General features: G+C 59.8%; 3 protein-coding genes across 5 annotated transcripts; 1 reads left to right on the top strand and 2 right to left on the bottom strand.

Moving 5' to 3' along the window:
* Window positions 1-313: 313 nt before the first annotated feature.
* On the bottom strand, window positions 314-3,724 carry STPG3 (sperm-tail PG-rich repeat containing 3). The gene is made up of 6 exons (XM_050760251.1): window positions 2,562-3,724; window positions 1,873-2,030; window positions 1,634-1,768; window positions 1,245-1,333; window positions 828-1,131; window positions 314-678 (listed from the first exon to the last, which is right to left on the bottom strand). Exons 1-6 carry the CDS (start codon window positions 2,669-2,671, stop codon window positions 545-547), a joined length of 930 nt encoding a protein of 309 aa, XP_050616208.1. The 5' UTR covers window positions 2,672-3,724; the 3' UTR covers window positions 314-544.
* Window positions 3,725-8,797: 5,073 nt separating this feature from the next.
* FAM166A (family with sequence similarity 166 member A) lies at window positions 8,798-13,792 on the top strand. Of its 3 annotated transcripts, none has more exons than XM_050760202.1 (7): window positions 8,818-8,923; window positions 11,527-11,741; window positions 11,976-12,073; window positions 12,162-12,288; window positions 12,641-12,735; window positions 13,088-13,205; window positions 13,588-13,792. In XM_050760202.1, exons 1-7 carry the CDS (start codon window positions 8,868-8,870, stop codon window positions 13,674-13,676), a joined length of 798 nt encoding a protein of 265 aa, XP_050616159.1. In that variant the 5' UTR covers window positions 8,818-8,867; the 3' UTR covers window positions 13,677-13,792. The 3 variants fall into 3 exon arrangements, with proteins under 3 accessions (XP_050616157.1, XP_050616159.1, XP_050616158.1); XM_050760201.1 differs by having other exon boundaries at window positions 11,823-12,073; XM_050760200.1 differs by having other exon boundaries at window positions 8,798-8,923; window positions 11,527-12,073.
* TUBB4B (tubulin beta 4B class IVb) lies at window positions 13,669-16,333 on the bottom strand. Its single transcript, XM_050760131.1, has 4 exons — window positions 15,961-16,333; window positions 15,548-15,656; window positions 15,356-15,466; window positions 13,669-14,882 (listed from the first exon to the last, which is right to left on the bottom strand). The coding sequence occupies exons 1-4, from the start codon at window positions 16,015-16,017 to the stop codon at window positions 13,822-13,824; spliced, it is 1,338 nt and encodes a 445-aa protein (XP_050616088.1). The 5' UTR covers window positions 16,018-16,333; the 3' UTR covers window positions 13,669-13,821.
* Between the last annotated feature and the right edge of the window lie 511 nt (window positions 16,334-16,844).

The following is a 16,844-nucleotide window of genomic DNA, read 5'->3' as shown; positions in this document are numbered from 1 at the left end:
GCCGACCCCACCTGGAGGTGGCGGCTCAGGGCATTTGGTACCTCCTTCCAAGTTCCCTGGCTTGGCAAGCGGCTGACCCTCAGGTGGACAGCAACTGGACCAGGCCCCTAAGTGGCACGGCTGGGTGGGGGTGTCCCACAGAGCCCACCTCCCATCTCGCTCCAGGCTGGAGCTCAGGGTGAGTCGCAGGCTGCCGCCCTAGAGAAGAGAGCACCCTTCAGGGGCAGCCGAATGGAGATCCCTCAACAGGGAAAGCCGGAAATGACCCAGGACCGCCCCCAGGTGAAGGACAGACAACTGCACACCACAGAGCTCAAGAGAACCAACAGCGTCTCTGTATAACAGGGAGGTGGCCAGATGAGGCATCCAGGCTGGGCCAGCCTTGTCCACAGCCCATAGAAGGATTGACCAGCCGGAAGGGTGCATCGGGGGTGCCCAGAGGGTCAGAAGGCCAGGCTGTGGCCCCGAGTCCCAAGGGAGGCCTGAGAAAGCCCCGGGGGAGGCCACTCGGTGGCCGGGCCAAGCAGGTTGTGCCCAGCTGGCTCTAGAGTGCACAGAAGGGGCCTGTGTTGTGGCGCTTGGGTCTGCGCACACCCTGGATGACCACGCCAGGCACTGAGGGGAAGCGTGAGTTGTAGCAGTCCTCCACGTAGTAGGCAGCTGGGCCAGGGGTTCGAGCTGCCAAAAGAGAAGGCTGAGAGCCTCACCCAGGTGGCAGCCCCCACTCGAACCTGGCTCCCAGTTCCCACCCTTGGCCCCTGAACCCTTGTCTTCACAACACGCACCCATGCCCCAGCCCTAGCCCTCCTCTCTCCAGGCCTCCTTACAGGTGCTGAGCCAGGAGGTGAATGCGGGGGAGCGGCTCATCGAGAAGGCCGGCGAACGGGGCCTCTGCAGGCGGCTCCCAGGAAGGATATTGTAGGTGTTGGGGCCAGGGTGTCTCTTGCCAGGTGCCTGCAAAGAGGCCTGAAGCAGGGACTGGGGCTGCACCCTGAGGCCCAGCCCCCTGGCTCCAGGCAGCCCTGGGCGGATGTGGCCCTCAGGTGTCTTGGAGGTGGAGTGGCGGCCTCTGAAGCTGAAGGCGGGGCCGGCGGGCCGGCTGAACAGCTGGTAGTGGGCTGGTGAGGGCCACTGCAAGGGGGCAGGAGACGGGGGCTGCAGGGTAGGGCGCTCCCCACGGATCCTCAGCCAGCTCCCCTTTGGCCCCGCTGGAACCCCCAGCCCCCTGCCTGCCCAGCCCCCACCTTTTGCTCTTGGTCGAAGTCGGCTTTCTGCGTGAAGGGGCTTTCACTCTGGAACCACAGAGTCTGCCATGCCCTGCGGCCACCGCCCTCTGTAGGTGGAGGGTGGAGAGAGAGAAGGCTGGGAGCCCCACCCAGGTGGCAGCCCCCACTCGAACCTGGCTCCCAGTTCCCACCCCCGGCCTCTGAACCCTTGTCCTCACAACGCCCACCCATGCCCCAGCCCTAGCCCTCCTCTCTCCAGGCCTCCTTACAGGCGCTGAGCCTGGAAGTGAACACCGGGAGGGTGGAGGGGCCCTCAGGCCGTGGCGGTTTCAGCTCAGAGGCAGAGGCCCCCATTCCCAGGGTGGAGGACAGGCCCGGTGGTCGGGCCTCAGGGAGGGGACACGCACCTCGGCCCCGGTGCCTGCAGCCGATGCTGTAGCGGGGGTGTGGGGAGGACTCTCGTACGGACGGGCTGGGCACCTGGTACCTGGTGGGACTGGGGACTTCCAGGTCAGCTGTGATCGGGGGGCGTTGCTCCAGCACTGGCCACAGGAAGCAAGCTCTGGGCCTGGGCTCCTTCCAGCAGGCCCCTCCCACAACCCCCAAAGACCAGCGTGGGGGTGGGGTGGCCGGGACCCTCACTCACACAGCTCTCTCAGGGTCTGGGTGTAGGTGGGCAGGGACTCCTGAGGGGTGCCCATCTGTAACCTGAGACCAGCTGGGACCTCCTTCATCTTTGGGAGCCGTGTCTCATCCCAGGCCAGCCCTGGCTCCAGGCCCACCAACAGCACAGATGCCTTGGGCCTGCAAGGGAGACCGGCAGCCACTGTCCCTCAGTCCCCACCACTCTGAGCCGCCTGCCCCACAGCCTATCCCCTCTACTGTCCCTCAGCCCCCTGGCTGCTCCCAGCCACCTGCCCAGCAACCTGCTCCCCCACTCTGTCCCTCAGCCCCGGCCACTCCCAGCTGCCTGTCCCACAGCCTGTCCCCCACTCTGTCCCTCAGCCCCGGCCACTCCCAGCTGCCTGTCCCACAGCCTGTCCCCCACACTGTCCCTCAGCCCCCTGGCTGCTCCCAGCCACCAGCCCAGCAACCTGCTCCCCCACTCTGTCCCTCAGCCCCCGAGCCGCCTGCCCCAAAGTCTGTCTCCCTAACTGTCCCTCAGCACCCCCCCGCCGGCTGCTCCCTGGAGCCTGCCCCCACCCTCTGTCCCTCACCTCCCAGGCTGCTCCCAGCCGGCCTGTCCCACAGCCCTCCCCCCACCGCTGTCCCTCAGCACCCTGGCCACTCCCAGCCGGCCTGCCCCTTCCCGCCCCACCGCCCCCCTCAAGTTACTGGCTGGGCTCTGGTGGCGTCTGCCTCAGGTGGCCGTGGGTCCAGTGTTTGCCTCCATTGATGTAAAAATTTGCCAGGAATTTCACTGCCTTCTGGTCAAAATTCATCATCAGAGTCTCCTGGCTCTCTTCCCCGAGGGCACCACCAGGCTCTGTGACCTCACTGGTAGGCCCCTCTGTTGCTGGGGCTCCTGGGGAAGATGCATTGTCTGGCCCTGGAGGGGCTGCCCCGGGCCCCCACACCGGGCGGGCCCCTCCCCCACTAACTAGATCATCACAGGGTCTGCCTGGGCCAGGACCCCCAGCCTGCCCCAGTGACTCCTGGCCCAGCCCTCTCCCTTTCCCCCTAACTTTCCCAGCATTCCTCCCCTCTCCTGCACCCTGGGGTCTCCTGGAAGTCTGGGGTCCACTCTAGCAGGTCCTCTGGGAGGACTGAGGCCTCAGCAGAGGGGGTGGAGGGAACAGGACCCAGGGCATCCGCCAAGCCCTAGGAGATGCCCAGCTGTGTCTGGCCAGCCAGGACTCCCTGGGGGTAGGAGGGAGGGGTCCAGGAAGGATCCCTGGAGGAAGAGGAGGAGCTGCCACCCCACCTGGGTTCCCACTTAGGGAAAAAGCAAAGCCACATCAGATGGGTCTGACACCAGAGGCAGGCCCGGCCCTGGAGCCCAGCCAGGACTGGAGTGTGAGGGCCTGCCTCTCACCTGGGGACACAGAGACTAGAAGGTGTCACTGATGGCCAGGCTGCCTGCTCTGCAAAGGAACAGCCAGCCTGCGTGAGCAAGAGCCCGTGTGGGCACCAAGGCCCTCTGGAGCTGACCGCCAGCCGGTCCCAGCCCTGACCTTGGCCCAGAATCCACCAGGGCGGGGCCTGTGAACAGGGCCAACTCGGGCCTCCTCTGCCCTCTCTGGATGCCTGCCCTTCAGCACTGGGCCTGCCAGGCAGACAGATGGACACATGCTTGAGGAAGCACAGGATTTATCTGGGCGAAGGGTTCACGCCCTGAGCTCCGGAGCCCCTGTCCAGGTCGCTCCAGGTTCAGAGTTGACTGGCTGCCAGTGGAACAGAGTGCACTTTGCTCATGAAGCCCTTGTCATTGGACAGATAGGCCCCTCCAGGTCCTCCCTGTCCTGTAATAAACGTTGCCACTGTGAATGGCGCTGCTGGACATCCATCCTCTCCTTCAGAAGGTGCGTGGGGGAAATGCTCTCGTGGTGTCCGGCTCTGCACCCACACCACCACAGCCGTCACAGAAGGAGGCTTTTGTTCAAATGTTGGGGGGGTTGTTCCCCACACACCCAGCTGGGTGTCCTCTAATTCATTTCCTTCACCATCTACCTGGAGACAGTGTCAGATCCCACAGGGTGAGAGCTCCCTCCCAAGACGGCCTCCAGACACAGACGGGGGCAGGGCCTCCAGACACACACCAGTCGCAAGCCTGGGCCTCTGGAACTTCTGACCAACTGGCTTCAAGTTGGGGTTCCTATGACACCCGCTTTGGGTTTAATTTGGTGTAGCCACTCATAGAACTCAGGGAGGCCGGGCGCGGTGGCTCACGCCTGTAATCCCAGCACTTTGGGAGGCCAAGACGGGCAGATCATGAGGTCAGGAGATCGAGACCATCCTGGCTAGCCTGGTGAAACCCCGTCTCTACTAAAAATACAAAAAAATTAGCCGGGCGAGGTGGCGGGCGCCTGTAGTCCCTGCTATTCAGGAGGCTGAGGCAGGAGAATGGCGTGAACCCAATGAGGTCTTGCTGTGTTGCCCAGGCTGGAGTGCAGTGGCATGATCATGGCTCACTGTGTAGCCTCGACCTCATGGGTTCAGGTGATCCTCCCACCTCAGTCCCTCAGGTGGCCAGGACCACAGGTGAGCGCCACCATGCCTGGCTATTTCTTTTTTTAGAAACAATGTCTCATTATGTTGTCAGGCTGGTCTCAAACTCCTGGGCTCAAGCAATTTTCCCTCCTTGGCCTCCCAAAGTGGCATCATGTAAAAACTCAAGGCCAGGGCCGGTCACTAGTGAGGTCACTGTGGCTCACACCTGTAATCCCAGCACTTTGGGAGGCTGAAAGGACAAAGGACTGCAGAAGAAAACGATCACCCTACTAGACACGAGGAGGAATTAATGCTACCTAGGTGAAAATGCTAGAGGAATCATCATGAAAAACCAAGCCTGGGCTCAACATTTGGAGGCTGAAGCGAGATCCCAGCCTGTCTAGCGAGATCTGCAAACAATTTTAAAAATTAGTTGGGTGTGGTGGCCTGTGCCTGTGTTCCTAGCTACTTAGGAGGCTGAGTTGGGAGGCTCACTTGAGCCTAGGATTTTGAGGCTGCAGTCAGCTAGAGCCACACAGAATGAGACCCTGTCTCTTAAAAATGAAAGCAAAAGACTGGACCAGGCACGTTGCCCAAGATCATCCTGAGGCCAGTGTTACTCAGGACTCACTCCAGCCTGGGCGACTGAGCAAGACTCCGTCTCAACAAAAAAAAAAAAAAAAAAAAAAAGAACTCAGGGAAATGCTGATGTTTACTGGTTTGTTGTAAAGGATATTGATTGCAAAGGATACCAGTGAGAGGCATGGGGATGGGCTGGTGCTTCCATGCCCTCGCTCACTGGTCGCCGCCCTCTGGGAACCTCCAGCTGTTCTGCTGTCCAGAAGCTCCCTGAGCCCCAGTCATCTTGGCATTTTACAGACGCTTCCTGATGTCAGCATTGCTGTCCCTGGGGCTTGGGTGAGACCTCTCCTGGGAGGGTCTTAAGACCCACAATCAGGCCGGGCGCGGTGGCTCAAGCCTGTAATCCCAGCACATTGGGAGGCCGAGACGGGTGGATCACGAGGTCAGGAGATCGAGACCATCCTGGCTAACATGGTGAAACCTCGTCTCTACTAAAAAAATACAAAAAACTAGCCAGGCGAGGTGGCGGGCGCCTGTAGTCCCAGCTACTCGGGAGGCTGAGGCAGGAGAATGGCGTGAACCCGGGAGGCGGAGCTTGCAGTGAGCTGAGATCTGGCCACTGCACTCCAGCCTGGGCGACAGAGCCAGACTCCATCTCAAAAAAAAAAAAAAAAAAAAAGACCCACAATCGGAAAGGCAAGAATGTTAGCATCCTGCGTTGGGGCAGACGAAAGGAGGGCAGGAGAAGGTCAAAGTCCCCCACCCACACCCCCCCAGGCCTTGTACACCCAACATTCTAACACAAGGGCCTATCAAGGGCTGTGGGAATTACCAGCCAGGAGCAGTGGAGGAGAACCAGCGTCTACCAGAATGCCAGACAACTTCCTAGGAGTGGAAGCAATGGTCCAAGTTTGTAGTGTCTTGTATGGACTTGATCTGTATGTACCAAATTGCTTTCCAGAAGGTGCCACCCGAATTAGAGGTCCTTCTCACCGTGAGCCTGCCAGCAGTAAGCCTCAGAAACTGCTCTCAACACACAATCAGCATGTATGTGATTATGGTTCGACTTGATGCCCGCACACTTAACGGACTGTGGTCTTTTTTCTTTTTTTTCTCTTTTTTTTTTTTTTTTTGAGACAGAGTCTCGCTCTGTCGCCCAGGCTGCAGTGCAGTGGTGCTATCTCGGCTCACTGCAAGCTCCACCTCCCGGGTTCACGCCATTCTCCTGCCTCAGCCTCCCGAGTAGCTGGGACTACAGGTGCCGCCGCCACACCCGGCTAATTTTTTTTGTTTTTTTTTTTTTTTAGTACAGACGGGGTTTCACCATGTTAGCCAGGATGGTCTCGATCTCCTGAACTTGTGATCCGCCCACCTCCACCTCCCAAAGTGCTGGGATTACAGACTTAAGCCACTGCGCCTGGCCAGTGTTTTTTCTTAAAAAGTTCATATTGGCCGGGCACGGTGGCTCATGCCTGTAATCCCAGCACTTTGGGAGGCCGAGGCGAGCGGATCATGAGGTCAGGAGTTCGAGGCTAACACGGTGAAACCCCATCTCTACTAAAAATACAAAAAAAAAAAAATTCATATCATGTCTGCATTTTCCATGAGGTGTTGTTTATATCTTTGTTTTGTGAGAGCTTTTAATGCTGATACTGTCATGCCCATCCATGTGAAGAGACCACCAAACAGGCTTTGTGTGAGCAATAAAGCTTTTTAATCACCTGGGTGCAGGCGTGCTGAGTCTGAAAAGAGAGTCAGCGAAGGGAGATAAGTGTGGGGCCGTTTTATAGGATTTGGGTAGGTAAAGGAAAATTACAGTCAAAGGGGGTTCTCTGGTGGGCGGGAGTGGGGATCACAAGGTGCTCAGTGGGGGAGCTTTTTGAGCCAGGATGAGCCAGGAAGCAAGGACCAGCCATTTTCACTTCTTTTTTTTTTTTTTTTTTTGAGACGGAGTCTCGCTCTGTTGCCCAGGCTGGAGTGCAGTGGCGCGAGCTAGGCTCACTGCAAGCTCCGCCTCCCAGGTTCACGCCATTCTCCTGCCTCAGTCTCCTGAGTAGCTGGGACTACAGGCGCCCGCCACCATGCCCGGCTAATTTTTTTTGTATTTTTAGTAGAGACGGGGTTTCACCGTGTTAGCCAGGATGGTCTCGATCTCCTGACCTCGTGATCCGCCCGCCTCGGCCTCCCAAAGTGCTGGGATTACAGGCGTGAGCCACTGTGCCCAGCCCATTTTCACTTCTTTTATGGTGGAATGTCATCAGTTATGGCCAGGCAGGGCATTTGCACTTCTTTTGTGATTCTTCAGTTACTTCAGGCCATCTGGGCCTATACTTGTAAGTCACAGGGGACACGATGGCTTGGCTTGGGCTCAGAGGCCTGACAGATACCACATTTGTTCATAACACTTGTTGCAAACTTTTTTCCAGTTTTTCAGTTTGCCTTTTGGTTGTTTTTTTGTTTGTTAAGAAGTGGTAGGGCCGGGCGCGGTGGCTCAAGCCTGTAATCCCAGCACTTTGGGAGGCCGAGACGGGCGGATCACGAGGTCAGGAGATCGAGACCATCCTGGCTAACACGGTGAAACCCCGTCTCTACTAAAAATACAAAAAACTAGCCGGGCGAGGTGGCGGGCGCCTGTAGTCCCAACTACTCGGGAGGCTGAAGCAGGAGAATGGCGTAAACCCGGGAGGTGGAGCTTGCAGTGAGCTGAGATCCGGCCACTGCACTCCAGACCGGGCTACAGAGCAAGACTCCGTCTCAAAAAAAAAAAAAAAAGAAGTGGTCTGGTTCTGTCGCCCAGGCTGGAGTGCAGTGGTGCGATCTCAGCTCTCTGCAGCCTCAACCTCCCAGGCTCAGGTCATCCTTCCACCTCAGCCTCCCAAGTAGCTGGGATCACAGGCATGTTCACCACGCCTGGCTAATTTTTCTTTCTTCTTTGTAGAGGTGGGGTTTCCCCATGTTGCCCAGCAGGCTTGAACTCCTAGGCTCAAGCAATCTGCCCACCTGATTCTGCCTTAGCCTCCCAAAGCACCACAATGATAGGCATGAGCCACAGCGCCCAGCCTTTCTTTTTTTTTTTTTTGGAAACGGAGTCTTGCTCTGTGGCCCAGGCTGGAGTGCAGTGGCGCGATCTCAGCTCACTGCAACCTCCACCTCCCGGGTTCACGCCATTCTCCTGCCTCAGCCTCCCGAGTAGCTGGGACTACAGGTGCCCGCCACAGCACCCGGCTAATTTTTGTATTTTTAGTAGAGACGGGCTTTGACCATGTCAGTTAGGCTGGTCTCGAACTCCTGACCTCGTGATCTGCCCGCCTCAGCCTCCCAAAGTGCTAGGATTACTGGCGTGAGCCATGGCACCCGGCTGCCTTCCTTCATTTTTATGGTTAGGAAGTCCTTCCTGTACAAAAAAAAGAACAAAATTCAGAATTTGCTTAAAACGTAAACATAACGCCCTGCCCCACATGAAGGGCTGGAGGGAGAGTTCGCACAGCCCTATGGGCCGGGAAGCCCCTGACTCCAACTGAGGCTCTGCAGCTGCAAGGCCTCCTGTCAGAGGAGGGGGCCTGGGGACTCCCTTAGCCTCACCCTGAGACTGGGGCTGGTGGCCTCCTGGGGGCAGCAAGAGCCCAGGCCCTTTCTGGAGGGACAGTCTGTTTTCTGAGCTCTGAAGTTAACGGGACTTCCTCCCAGGCCCCCTGTCTTGCCACGACTCCTCCTCAGCCTGGCACCTGTCTGGGCCTCAGTGTCTCACCTGTGCATTATGGGCCCTCACAGGGTTAGTGAGGTGTCCTGGCCCAGGAGGTGCCCACAATGCTGGTCCCTCACAATGGTTGCCCGGTGACGGGACTGCCCTCAGGGAAGGGAGCTGGATGCCGGAGGGACTGGAGCCAGCAAGGCCAGAGTGAAAGCAAAATGACAACTACTCAGAAACACGATCTCTTCACGCCAGAGCCTCACTATATCCCTGGGTGAGAGCCGGGAGGGAACTCTGGAGGTGGCTGGGGCCAGGGCTGCAGGAGGGGAAGAATGGCTGGGGCCTGAAGCATGAAGGCCAGCTGTGAGGGGCCCAGAGCTGGACCCCAGGAAGCTGAGGGCCACACCATGGGGCACTACAGTCTGTGGGCTGGGGAGCCCTGGGACAGGGGAAGCTCAGGGATGGGGCTGCCAGGGGCCCAGGCCTCACCCTCCCCGCTGGTGCACAACTGCGAACACCACACCAGGTGGCCAGCACACCTGTCGAGCAGAAACTGGGGCAGCCAAGCATCCGGCAGAGGCCAGCTAGTAAGTGCCCGACGCCCATTCCGGAGAGGACTCCACACTTCATTTTATTTATTTATTTTTTGAGGCAGAGTTTCACTCTTGTTGCCCAGGTTGGAATGCAATGCTGCAATCTTGGCTCACCCCAACCTCTGCCTCCCGAGTTCCAGCGATTCTCCTGTCTCAGCTTCCCGAGTAGCTGGGATTACAGGCACCTGCCACCACGGACCCAGCTAATTTTGTATTTTTAGTAGGGACAGGGTTTCTTTATGTTGATCAGGCTGGTCTTGAACTCCTGACCTCAAGTAATCTGCCCACCTTGGCCTCCCAAAGTGCTGAGATGACAGGCTTGAGCCACTGCACCCGGTCAGGACTCCAAACTTTAAAGACAAGATGAGCGAACGCCAGGCTGCCTCACTAGATATCCCCCCGAACAAAAAATAAAAGTAACCCCTGAACGGAACGTGTGTGTGCACAGCTACATACACACACGCTACATGCAAAGGGGAAAGGCCGGGAAGAAACCACACCTGCTTCTGAACAGCTACGTCTGGGGAAGGGGCAGGTGAAGCCGAGGTTCAGCATTGCTTGGCTTTATTTATTTATTTATTTTATTTTTTTTTTTTTTGAGAGGGAGTCTCGCTCTGTCCCCCAGGCTGGAGTGCAGTGGCCGGATCTCAGCTCACTGCAAGCTCCGCCTCCCAGGTTTACGCCATTCTCCTGCCTCAGCCTCCCGAGTAGCTGGGATGACAGGCGCCTGCCACCTTACCCGGCTAGTTTTGTATTTTTTAGTAGAGACGGGGTTTCACTGTGTTAGCCAGGATGGTCTTGATCTCCTGACCTCATGATCCGCCCGTCTCGGCCTCCCAAAGTGCTGGGATTACAGGCTTGAGCCACTGCGCCCGGCTATTTATTTATTTATTGAGACGGAGTCTCGCTGTGTTGCCCAGGCTGGAGTGCAGTAGTGCAATCTGGGCTCACTGCAAGCTCCGCCTCCCGGGTTCACGCCATTCTCCTGCCTCAGCCTCCCGAGTAGCTGGGACTACAGGCACCCGCCACCACGCCCGGCTAATTTTTTGTATTTTTAGTAGAGATGAGGTTTCACTGTGTTAGCCAGGATGGTCTCCATCTCCTGACCTCGTGATCGTGATCCACCTGTCTCGGCCTCCCAAACTGCTGGGATTACAGGCGTGAGCCACCGCGCCTGGCCGGTTGCTCGGCTTTTAAACTGACAAGGCTGCGCTAATTTTGGCCATTTTTATTTTTATTTATTTATTTTGAAACAAAGTCTCGTCATTGCCCAGGCTGGAGTGCAGTGGTGCGATCTCGACTCACTGCAACCTCCGCCTCCTGGGTTCAAGCGATTCTCCTGTCTCAGCCTCCTGAGTAGCTGGGATTACAGGCACCCACCACCACGCCAGGCTAATTTTTTTTTTTTTTGAGACGGAGTCTTGCTCTGTCGCCAAGGCTGGAGTGCAGTGGCCGAATCTCAGCTCACTGCAACCTCTGCCTCCTGGGTTCAAGCAATTCTCCTGCCTCAGCCTCCCGAGTAGCTGGAACTACAGGCGCCCACCACCACACTCCACTAATTTTTGTATTTTTAGTAGAGACAGAGTTTCATGGTGTTAGCCAGGATTGCCTAGATCTCCTGACCTCATGATCCCCCAGTCTCAGCCTTCCAAAGTGTTGGGATTACAGGCAGGCGTGAGCCACCACACCCGGCCCTTTGGCAATTTTTAAAAGGAAGGTAGTTCTTACTCCTTGAATAATCACATAGACCCTGAGGCGCTGAACCACCTGTGACCGCCTGCACCACGCCCCAGGAGGCCACCTGCCTCCCAGTCCTGGTCCTGTGCAGGAGGCTACTGGCCTCTCGGAGTGGCACAGGTGCAGGCTGAGCCCACCCAACACCCTCCTGGTGGGCCCAGTGTGTGTCCAAGGGCCGTCCCTCGCCTACGCCCTGGCCCACACATCCTGTGCCTGTACTTGCCTTGCCAGGGCAGAGCACCCCGGAGTCGCTGGAATGAGGGGTGGGAGGGGGTTGGAGGGGCTGGTACAAGGCAGGCGGCCATCTACTGTGGTGCTGACGTGTTCCCAGCACGTGGTGTGTGCCACCCGTTTAGGCTACGAGAGCCCCGGAAGGCAAGTGCCACTGCAGCCCCATTTACAGGTGAGCAGAGGGCAGGCGACCTGCCACAGGCCAAGCTGCTGCTAAGTGGCCGGCAGGCTGGATCCACATCTGGCTTGAAGGGGCCCTGCCCGGTGCTGGGGCTGCCCTTGAGACCTGCCCTGTCTCCTTCTCTTCCCTCCACAGCTATGCCGGCTTCTTTCCACAGCTGCGGTACCAGGTGGGGAACACCTATGGGCGTACCACGGGGCAGCTCCTCACAGACCCCAGTGTGCAGAAGAGCCCCTGCTCTGTGCTGTCCCCCATGTCCAAGCCCAAGTTCATTGAGGACTTCAGCCAGTCCAAGCCCCCGAGGGTTCCCTGCCGAGACCTGATGGAACCTTACATTCCCCACTACACCAGTGAGCCGCCAGTCCCCGACCCTGCACCCTCCTGCGCCCGCCTGCCTGTCCTGGCACTCACAGGCTGCCCTGTTGGTACAGGTCTGAAGCCCTATAAGAACTTTGAGATCCTTGGCCAGCTCCCACCCTTGGAGGTGGACCCCCAGGAGCCGCCAGGGGTAGAGAACATAGCCAGACAGATTCTGCTACCTGCAGACGTCATGCCCTACCCCCCGCACCCTCCGTGCCCACCAGGCAGGAAGAGGGAGTCCAGAGACTTGGGACACCCAGCATACTGCGAAGATGCCTGGAAGAGCACCACTCCTGTCTGCGAGGCCCCCAGGCAGCACCAGGTAGCCGGGGGATGCACCAGTGCCAAGCCCATTCTGCTCAGCCCCAGGTGGGAGCCGCACCATGACCTTCACCCCCTCCCCGCTCCAGCTGTACCACTGCCGGAGGGATGAGTACCCACCCCCCGCCCGCCAGCAGGAGACACTAGACGTGGGCAGGTTCCAGCGGCTGCCGCAGCTGGACCACCCCAACCTGATCCAACGCAAGGCCATCTCAGGTGGGTGCGGGCACGGGTTGGGCTGGACAAGGATGCTCCTCCCCACAAGGTTCTTGCAGTGTGAGAGCCCCTGAGGAGACTGCCACAGGGGCCCACTTTTCCTGCTCCAGAATGGGCTAGCGGGCTGGGGGGACCTTCTCTGCCTCCCAGCTGCTTTCAGGAGCCCAGCTTTTCCCAAGACAAGGCAGTGCCCTGCCTGCCTGTTCCCATTTGGCCACATCAGGCAGTCACCAACGTTCAGGGAAGGAAAGGGAGCCTTGCCTGGCTTCCCTGACATGTCTGGGGGCAGGTGGATGTGCCCAGGGGAGGGCCAAGGGGGCCTGGGGTAGCCCGCACGTCTGCCCACCCCCAGGCTATGCTGGCTTCATTCCCCGGTTCGCCTGGGTAATGGGGGTGAATTACCGAGACGGCGTCACGCAAGCCATGGACGAGTTCGACAAGAGCCAGGTAGGAGAGCGCCATCCAGGGCCTGCTCCCAGCTCACACACACACTTCCTCTCCTGCCTGGTAGCTTCCCTGGAGAGTGCCTTGAAGGCCAGGTTTCCTGAGAAGCCTGAGGGGGCTCTGCCTGGCTCTCTCCTGTCCCTGGAGGTGCCACCCCAACCCCTCTCTCCTGAGTCTTGCTTGGATCCCTGCACTCAAGTTTCGGGAGTCGGGGGAAGGGGGATGCAGAAGGCTGGGAGCACGAGCAGCTTCCCCACGGAGAGTGCCGGCCCTCCGGCCAGGCCCCCACTGGGAGAGTTTACTCTCTGGTTGCCTGCTGGGGAGGCAGCTTGTCAGCACCTGCCTGTCTCCCCAGTTCCTATTTAGAAACCCCCACTGTGACCTGGGTGAGAAGCTGCCTGGAACACACTGGCCCAGCAACCACATCTACAGCAGCCAAGGCCTGATCCCCTTCTACATGGGGTTCATCCCCTGTGAGTACAGGGCGGGAAGGGTCACACGGACACACCCTGGCCAACGTGGGGAGGGGCAGCTGTACCTGCCCACCCTTCATTGCTGGTTCAGGACCACCTGTCTGACCACCGTTACCAACCAGGGTCCCACCTTGGTTGGGGTAGGATTGTCTGCCATCCTCCCTACCCCTTTCGGAAGGGGGCTAAAGTCCCAGACACAGGCCAATGGGCCCCAAGGTTGGGTACCCAGAACAGGACAGGCCTGCCTTCAAGAAGCAGGTTCCCCACCAAGCAGATCCCCAGGGCCCAGGGCAGCTGCACACTTCTCTGAAGCCTGGGTGTCCAGCCCATGCTGGTCCCTGGGTACATAAGCCCAGCTCACCTACAGCCTGGCTCCCCGCAGCCATGCAGGACAACTACGCACTGACATTCGGCAATAGCACCCGGAGGGCCTACTGGAAGGAATGGGCGAGGCGAAACCGCACACTATGAAAATGCTTTAATGGTGGTGTCTGTACAGCATGGGATGAGGACAGGAAAAACAGAAGTGCACACACAGCGGGACAGGCCACAGGACAGGCTGGGAGGGAATAAAGAGTTCGCACTGCCTCTCTGCTTTCCCCGGTGACTGAAGGCTCTAGGCCACCTCCTCCTCAGCCTCCTCCTCGAACTCGCCCTCCTCCTCGGCCGTGGCGTCCTGGTACTGCTGGTACTCAGACACCAGGTCGTTCATGTTGCTCTCAGCCTCGGTGAACTCCATCTCGTCCATGCCCTCGCCCGTGTACCAGTGCAGGAAGGCCTTGCGCCGGAACATGGCCGTGAACTGCTCGGAGATGCGCTTGAACAGCTCCTGGATGGCCGTGCTGTTGCCGATGAAGGTGGCGGACATTTTTAGCCCCCGGGGCGGGATGTCACAGACAGCTGTTTTCACATTGTTGGGGATCCACTCAACAAAATAGCTGCTGTTTTTGTTTTGGACATTAAGCATTTGCTCGTCCACCTCCTTCATGGACATGCGGCCCCTGAACACGGCAGCAACCGTCAGGTAGCGGCCATGGCGGGGGTCACAAGCAGCCATCATGTTCTTGGCATCAAACATCTGCTGGGTGAGCTCGGGCACGGTCAGGGCCCGGTACTGCTGGCTGCCCCGGCTGGTCAGCGGGGCAAAGCCGGGCATGAAGAAGTGCAGGCGGGGGAATGGGACCATGTTCACAGCCAGCTTCCGCAGGTCAGCATTGAGCTGGCCCGGGAAGCGCAGGCAGGTGGTGACCCCACTCATGGTAGCAGACACCAGGTGGTTCAGGTCACCATAGGTGGGCGTGGTCAACTTTAGGGTTCTGAAGCAAATGTCGTAGAGAGCTTCGTTATCAATGCAGTAGGTCTCGTCTGTGTTTTCTACGAGCTGGTGGACTGAGAGGGTGGCGTTGTAGGGCTCCACCACTGTGTCTGACACCTTGGGCGAAGGCACCACACTGAACGTGTTCATGATCCTGTCTGGGTACTCCTCCCGAATCTTGCTGATGAGGAGGGTACCCATCCCAGACCCCGTCCCCCCACCCAGGGAGTGGGTCAGCTGGAATCCCTGCAGGCAGTCACAGCTCTCAGCCTCCTTCCTCACAACATCCAGCACCGAGTCCACCAGCTCCGCGCCTTCTGTGTAGTGCCCCTTGGCCCAGTTGTTCCCAGCACCACTCTGACCTGTGAGAAAACAGTCATTTATCAGCCAACTGGACAGCACTACTGGTCACCACCACCATGCGAAAAGGACCTCGTGACATGGTGTGAGCTGACCCCAGAATTCACCCTGCAGGTAGACCAAACAGACCCCTCAAAGTGAAAGGACGGCAGCCTGCCCTGCTACAGATTAAGTCAAGAGCCAAACCTGAGAGCTTAACAAACCCCTCCCCGGGGAGGGGGGGGCCACTGCCAATTCCCAAGGACAGAGCAACAGCCACTGCCCCCAGCTCAGCTCCCTGCAGGGAGATTACGTGTGTGGCGACTCCTCGCCTCGGCAGACAGCTGGACCTTGCTCTCAAAGCCGATTTAGGAGAGGGGATTGAGTGGTTCAAAGAAGAGCGTCCAGGGGCCCGGGCTGCGCAGTTCCCACGGAGGTGCCCTTGGAGCAGCCCCTTGACCTTTGAGCCGCCGCCCAGCCCCCAGCCGCAGCTCACCGAAGACGAAGTTGTCCGGCCGGAAGATCTGCCCGAAGGGCCCCGAGCGCACGGAGTCCATGGTGCCGGGCTCCAGATCCACGAGCACGGCGCGGGGCACGTACTTGCCGCCTGCGGGGACGGGAGGGCGTCAGCCAGGGCAGGGGCCGCGGGGTCCCCGGAGGGCGGTCGGGGAAAGGGCCGGGGCCTCACCGGTGGCCTCGTTGTAGTACACGTTGATGCGCTCCAGCTGCAGGTCGCTGTCCCCGTGGTAGGTGCCCGTGGGGTCGATGCCGTGCTCATCGCTGATCACCTCCCAGAACTACAAGGGACGCGGGCGGGCCCGGGCGGGTCGGGGCTGAGTCACCGCGGCCGGTGCGCAGGGAGGCAGCCCCGCCCCGGACGGGTGCGGCAGCCCGGCCCTCCCCGCCCCTCCCCCGCCCTGCGCGCCTTGGCCCCCGGGTTCCTGGGGGCTTCGGTCGCCAGGCTCGGCCCAGTCCCCGCGGAGGGGGCCCGGCGGCCGCAATGCGGGGACGCCGCCCGGCCGCTGCTGCCGCCATCTTCCCCGGCTGCCCGCCCGCCCCGCCCGGCAGGCCCGCGCCGGCCCCAGCGGCCCGGCAACTTACCTTGGCGCCGATTTGGTTGCCGCACTGCCCGGCCTGCAGGTGCACGATTTCCCTCATGATGGCGGCGGCGGCTGGGACGCGGGCGGAAGTTGAGAAACAGAAGCTAAGCAGCGGGCGCGCAAAGTGCTACAACCGACGCTCCGCTAACGCTTATATACCCTCCGCGCCCGCCTCCGCCAGCCTCGGATTGGGCTGCCAGAACGAGGCTGGCAAGCTCCCTCGTTTGATTGGCCTCGCCCTCGTTCATCGAGCCGCCTAAGGTCCGCCTTTTTAAGCCAGTTTGATCTTTATTGGTCAGTCGCAGCCTCCTATCTCCCTATCACAATCCACCCCCGGCGCTGCAGTGCTCCGTCCATTGGGTGTTTCAAATGATTGATTTGCCCTCTCATTGGCTGGCTGCCGGGAGCACGCCGCCAGGCTGGCGCTATTGGCTGCGCTGGGTCAGCGTCCTGGTAACCGCCGCAGTGTCGCGGGAGGCGCGCGAACGGGGTGGGGCGCAGGCGCGGGCTTCCGGTCGGGCGGCGGGCAGCTGCGCGCCGGGTGCCGGGGGGAGGGCGGGCCCGACGGGCCTCGGGCAAGCGCAGTCCTGGCTCTGAGCCCGGGAGGTCCTTTCGGGAGCTGGGAAGGGCAGGCCCGGCGGCGGCTCCGCGTCCAGAGTTGCGCCGTCGCCAGTCCTGCGCCGGGACACGGCATCTGCGCGCTGGGCCGGTTCAGGAGCGGGGTCCGCACGGAACGAGCCCGGGGCCTCCAGGCCGAGGAGGCTGCGATGCCTTAAAAGCAGAAAGATACACGGGCTCGGGGGCTGCGGCGGTGGAGGGGAGCGCACCACAGAGCCGCAGAGGCCGCGGAGTTTCCTGCTCCGGGGTCCCGCAGGCCCACTGCCC

This window comes from Macaca thibetana, chromosome 15 (assembly GCF_024542745.1).
Source record: "Macaca thibetana thibetana isolate TM-01 chromosome 15, ASM2454274v1, whole genome shotgun sequence".
NCBI classification, from domain to species: domain Eukaryota; kingdom Metazoa; phylum Chordata; class Mammalia; order Primates; family Cercopithecidae; genus Macaca; species Macaca thibetana.
The sequence above is the reverse complement of the archived record's forward strand: the minus strand, read 5'-3'. Positions and strand labels throughout refer to the sequence as shown.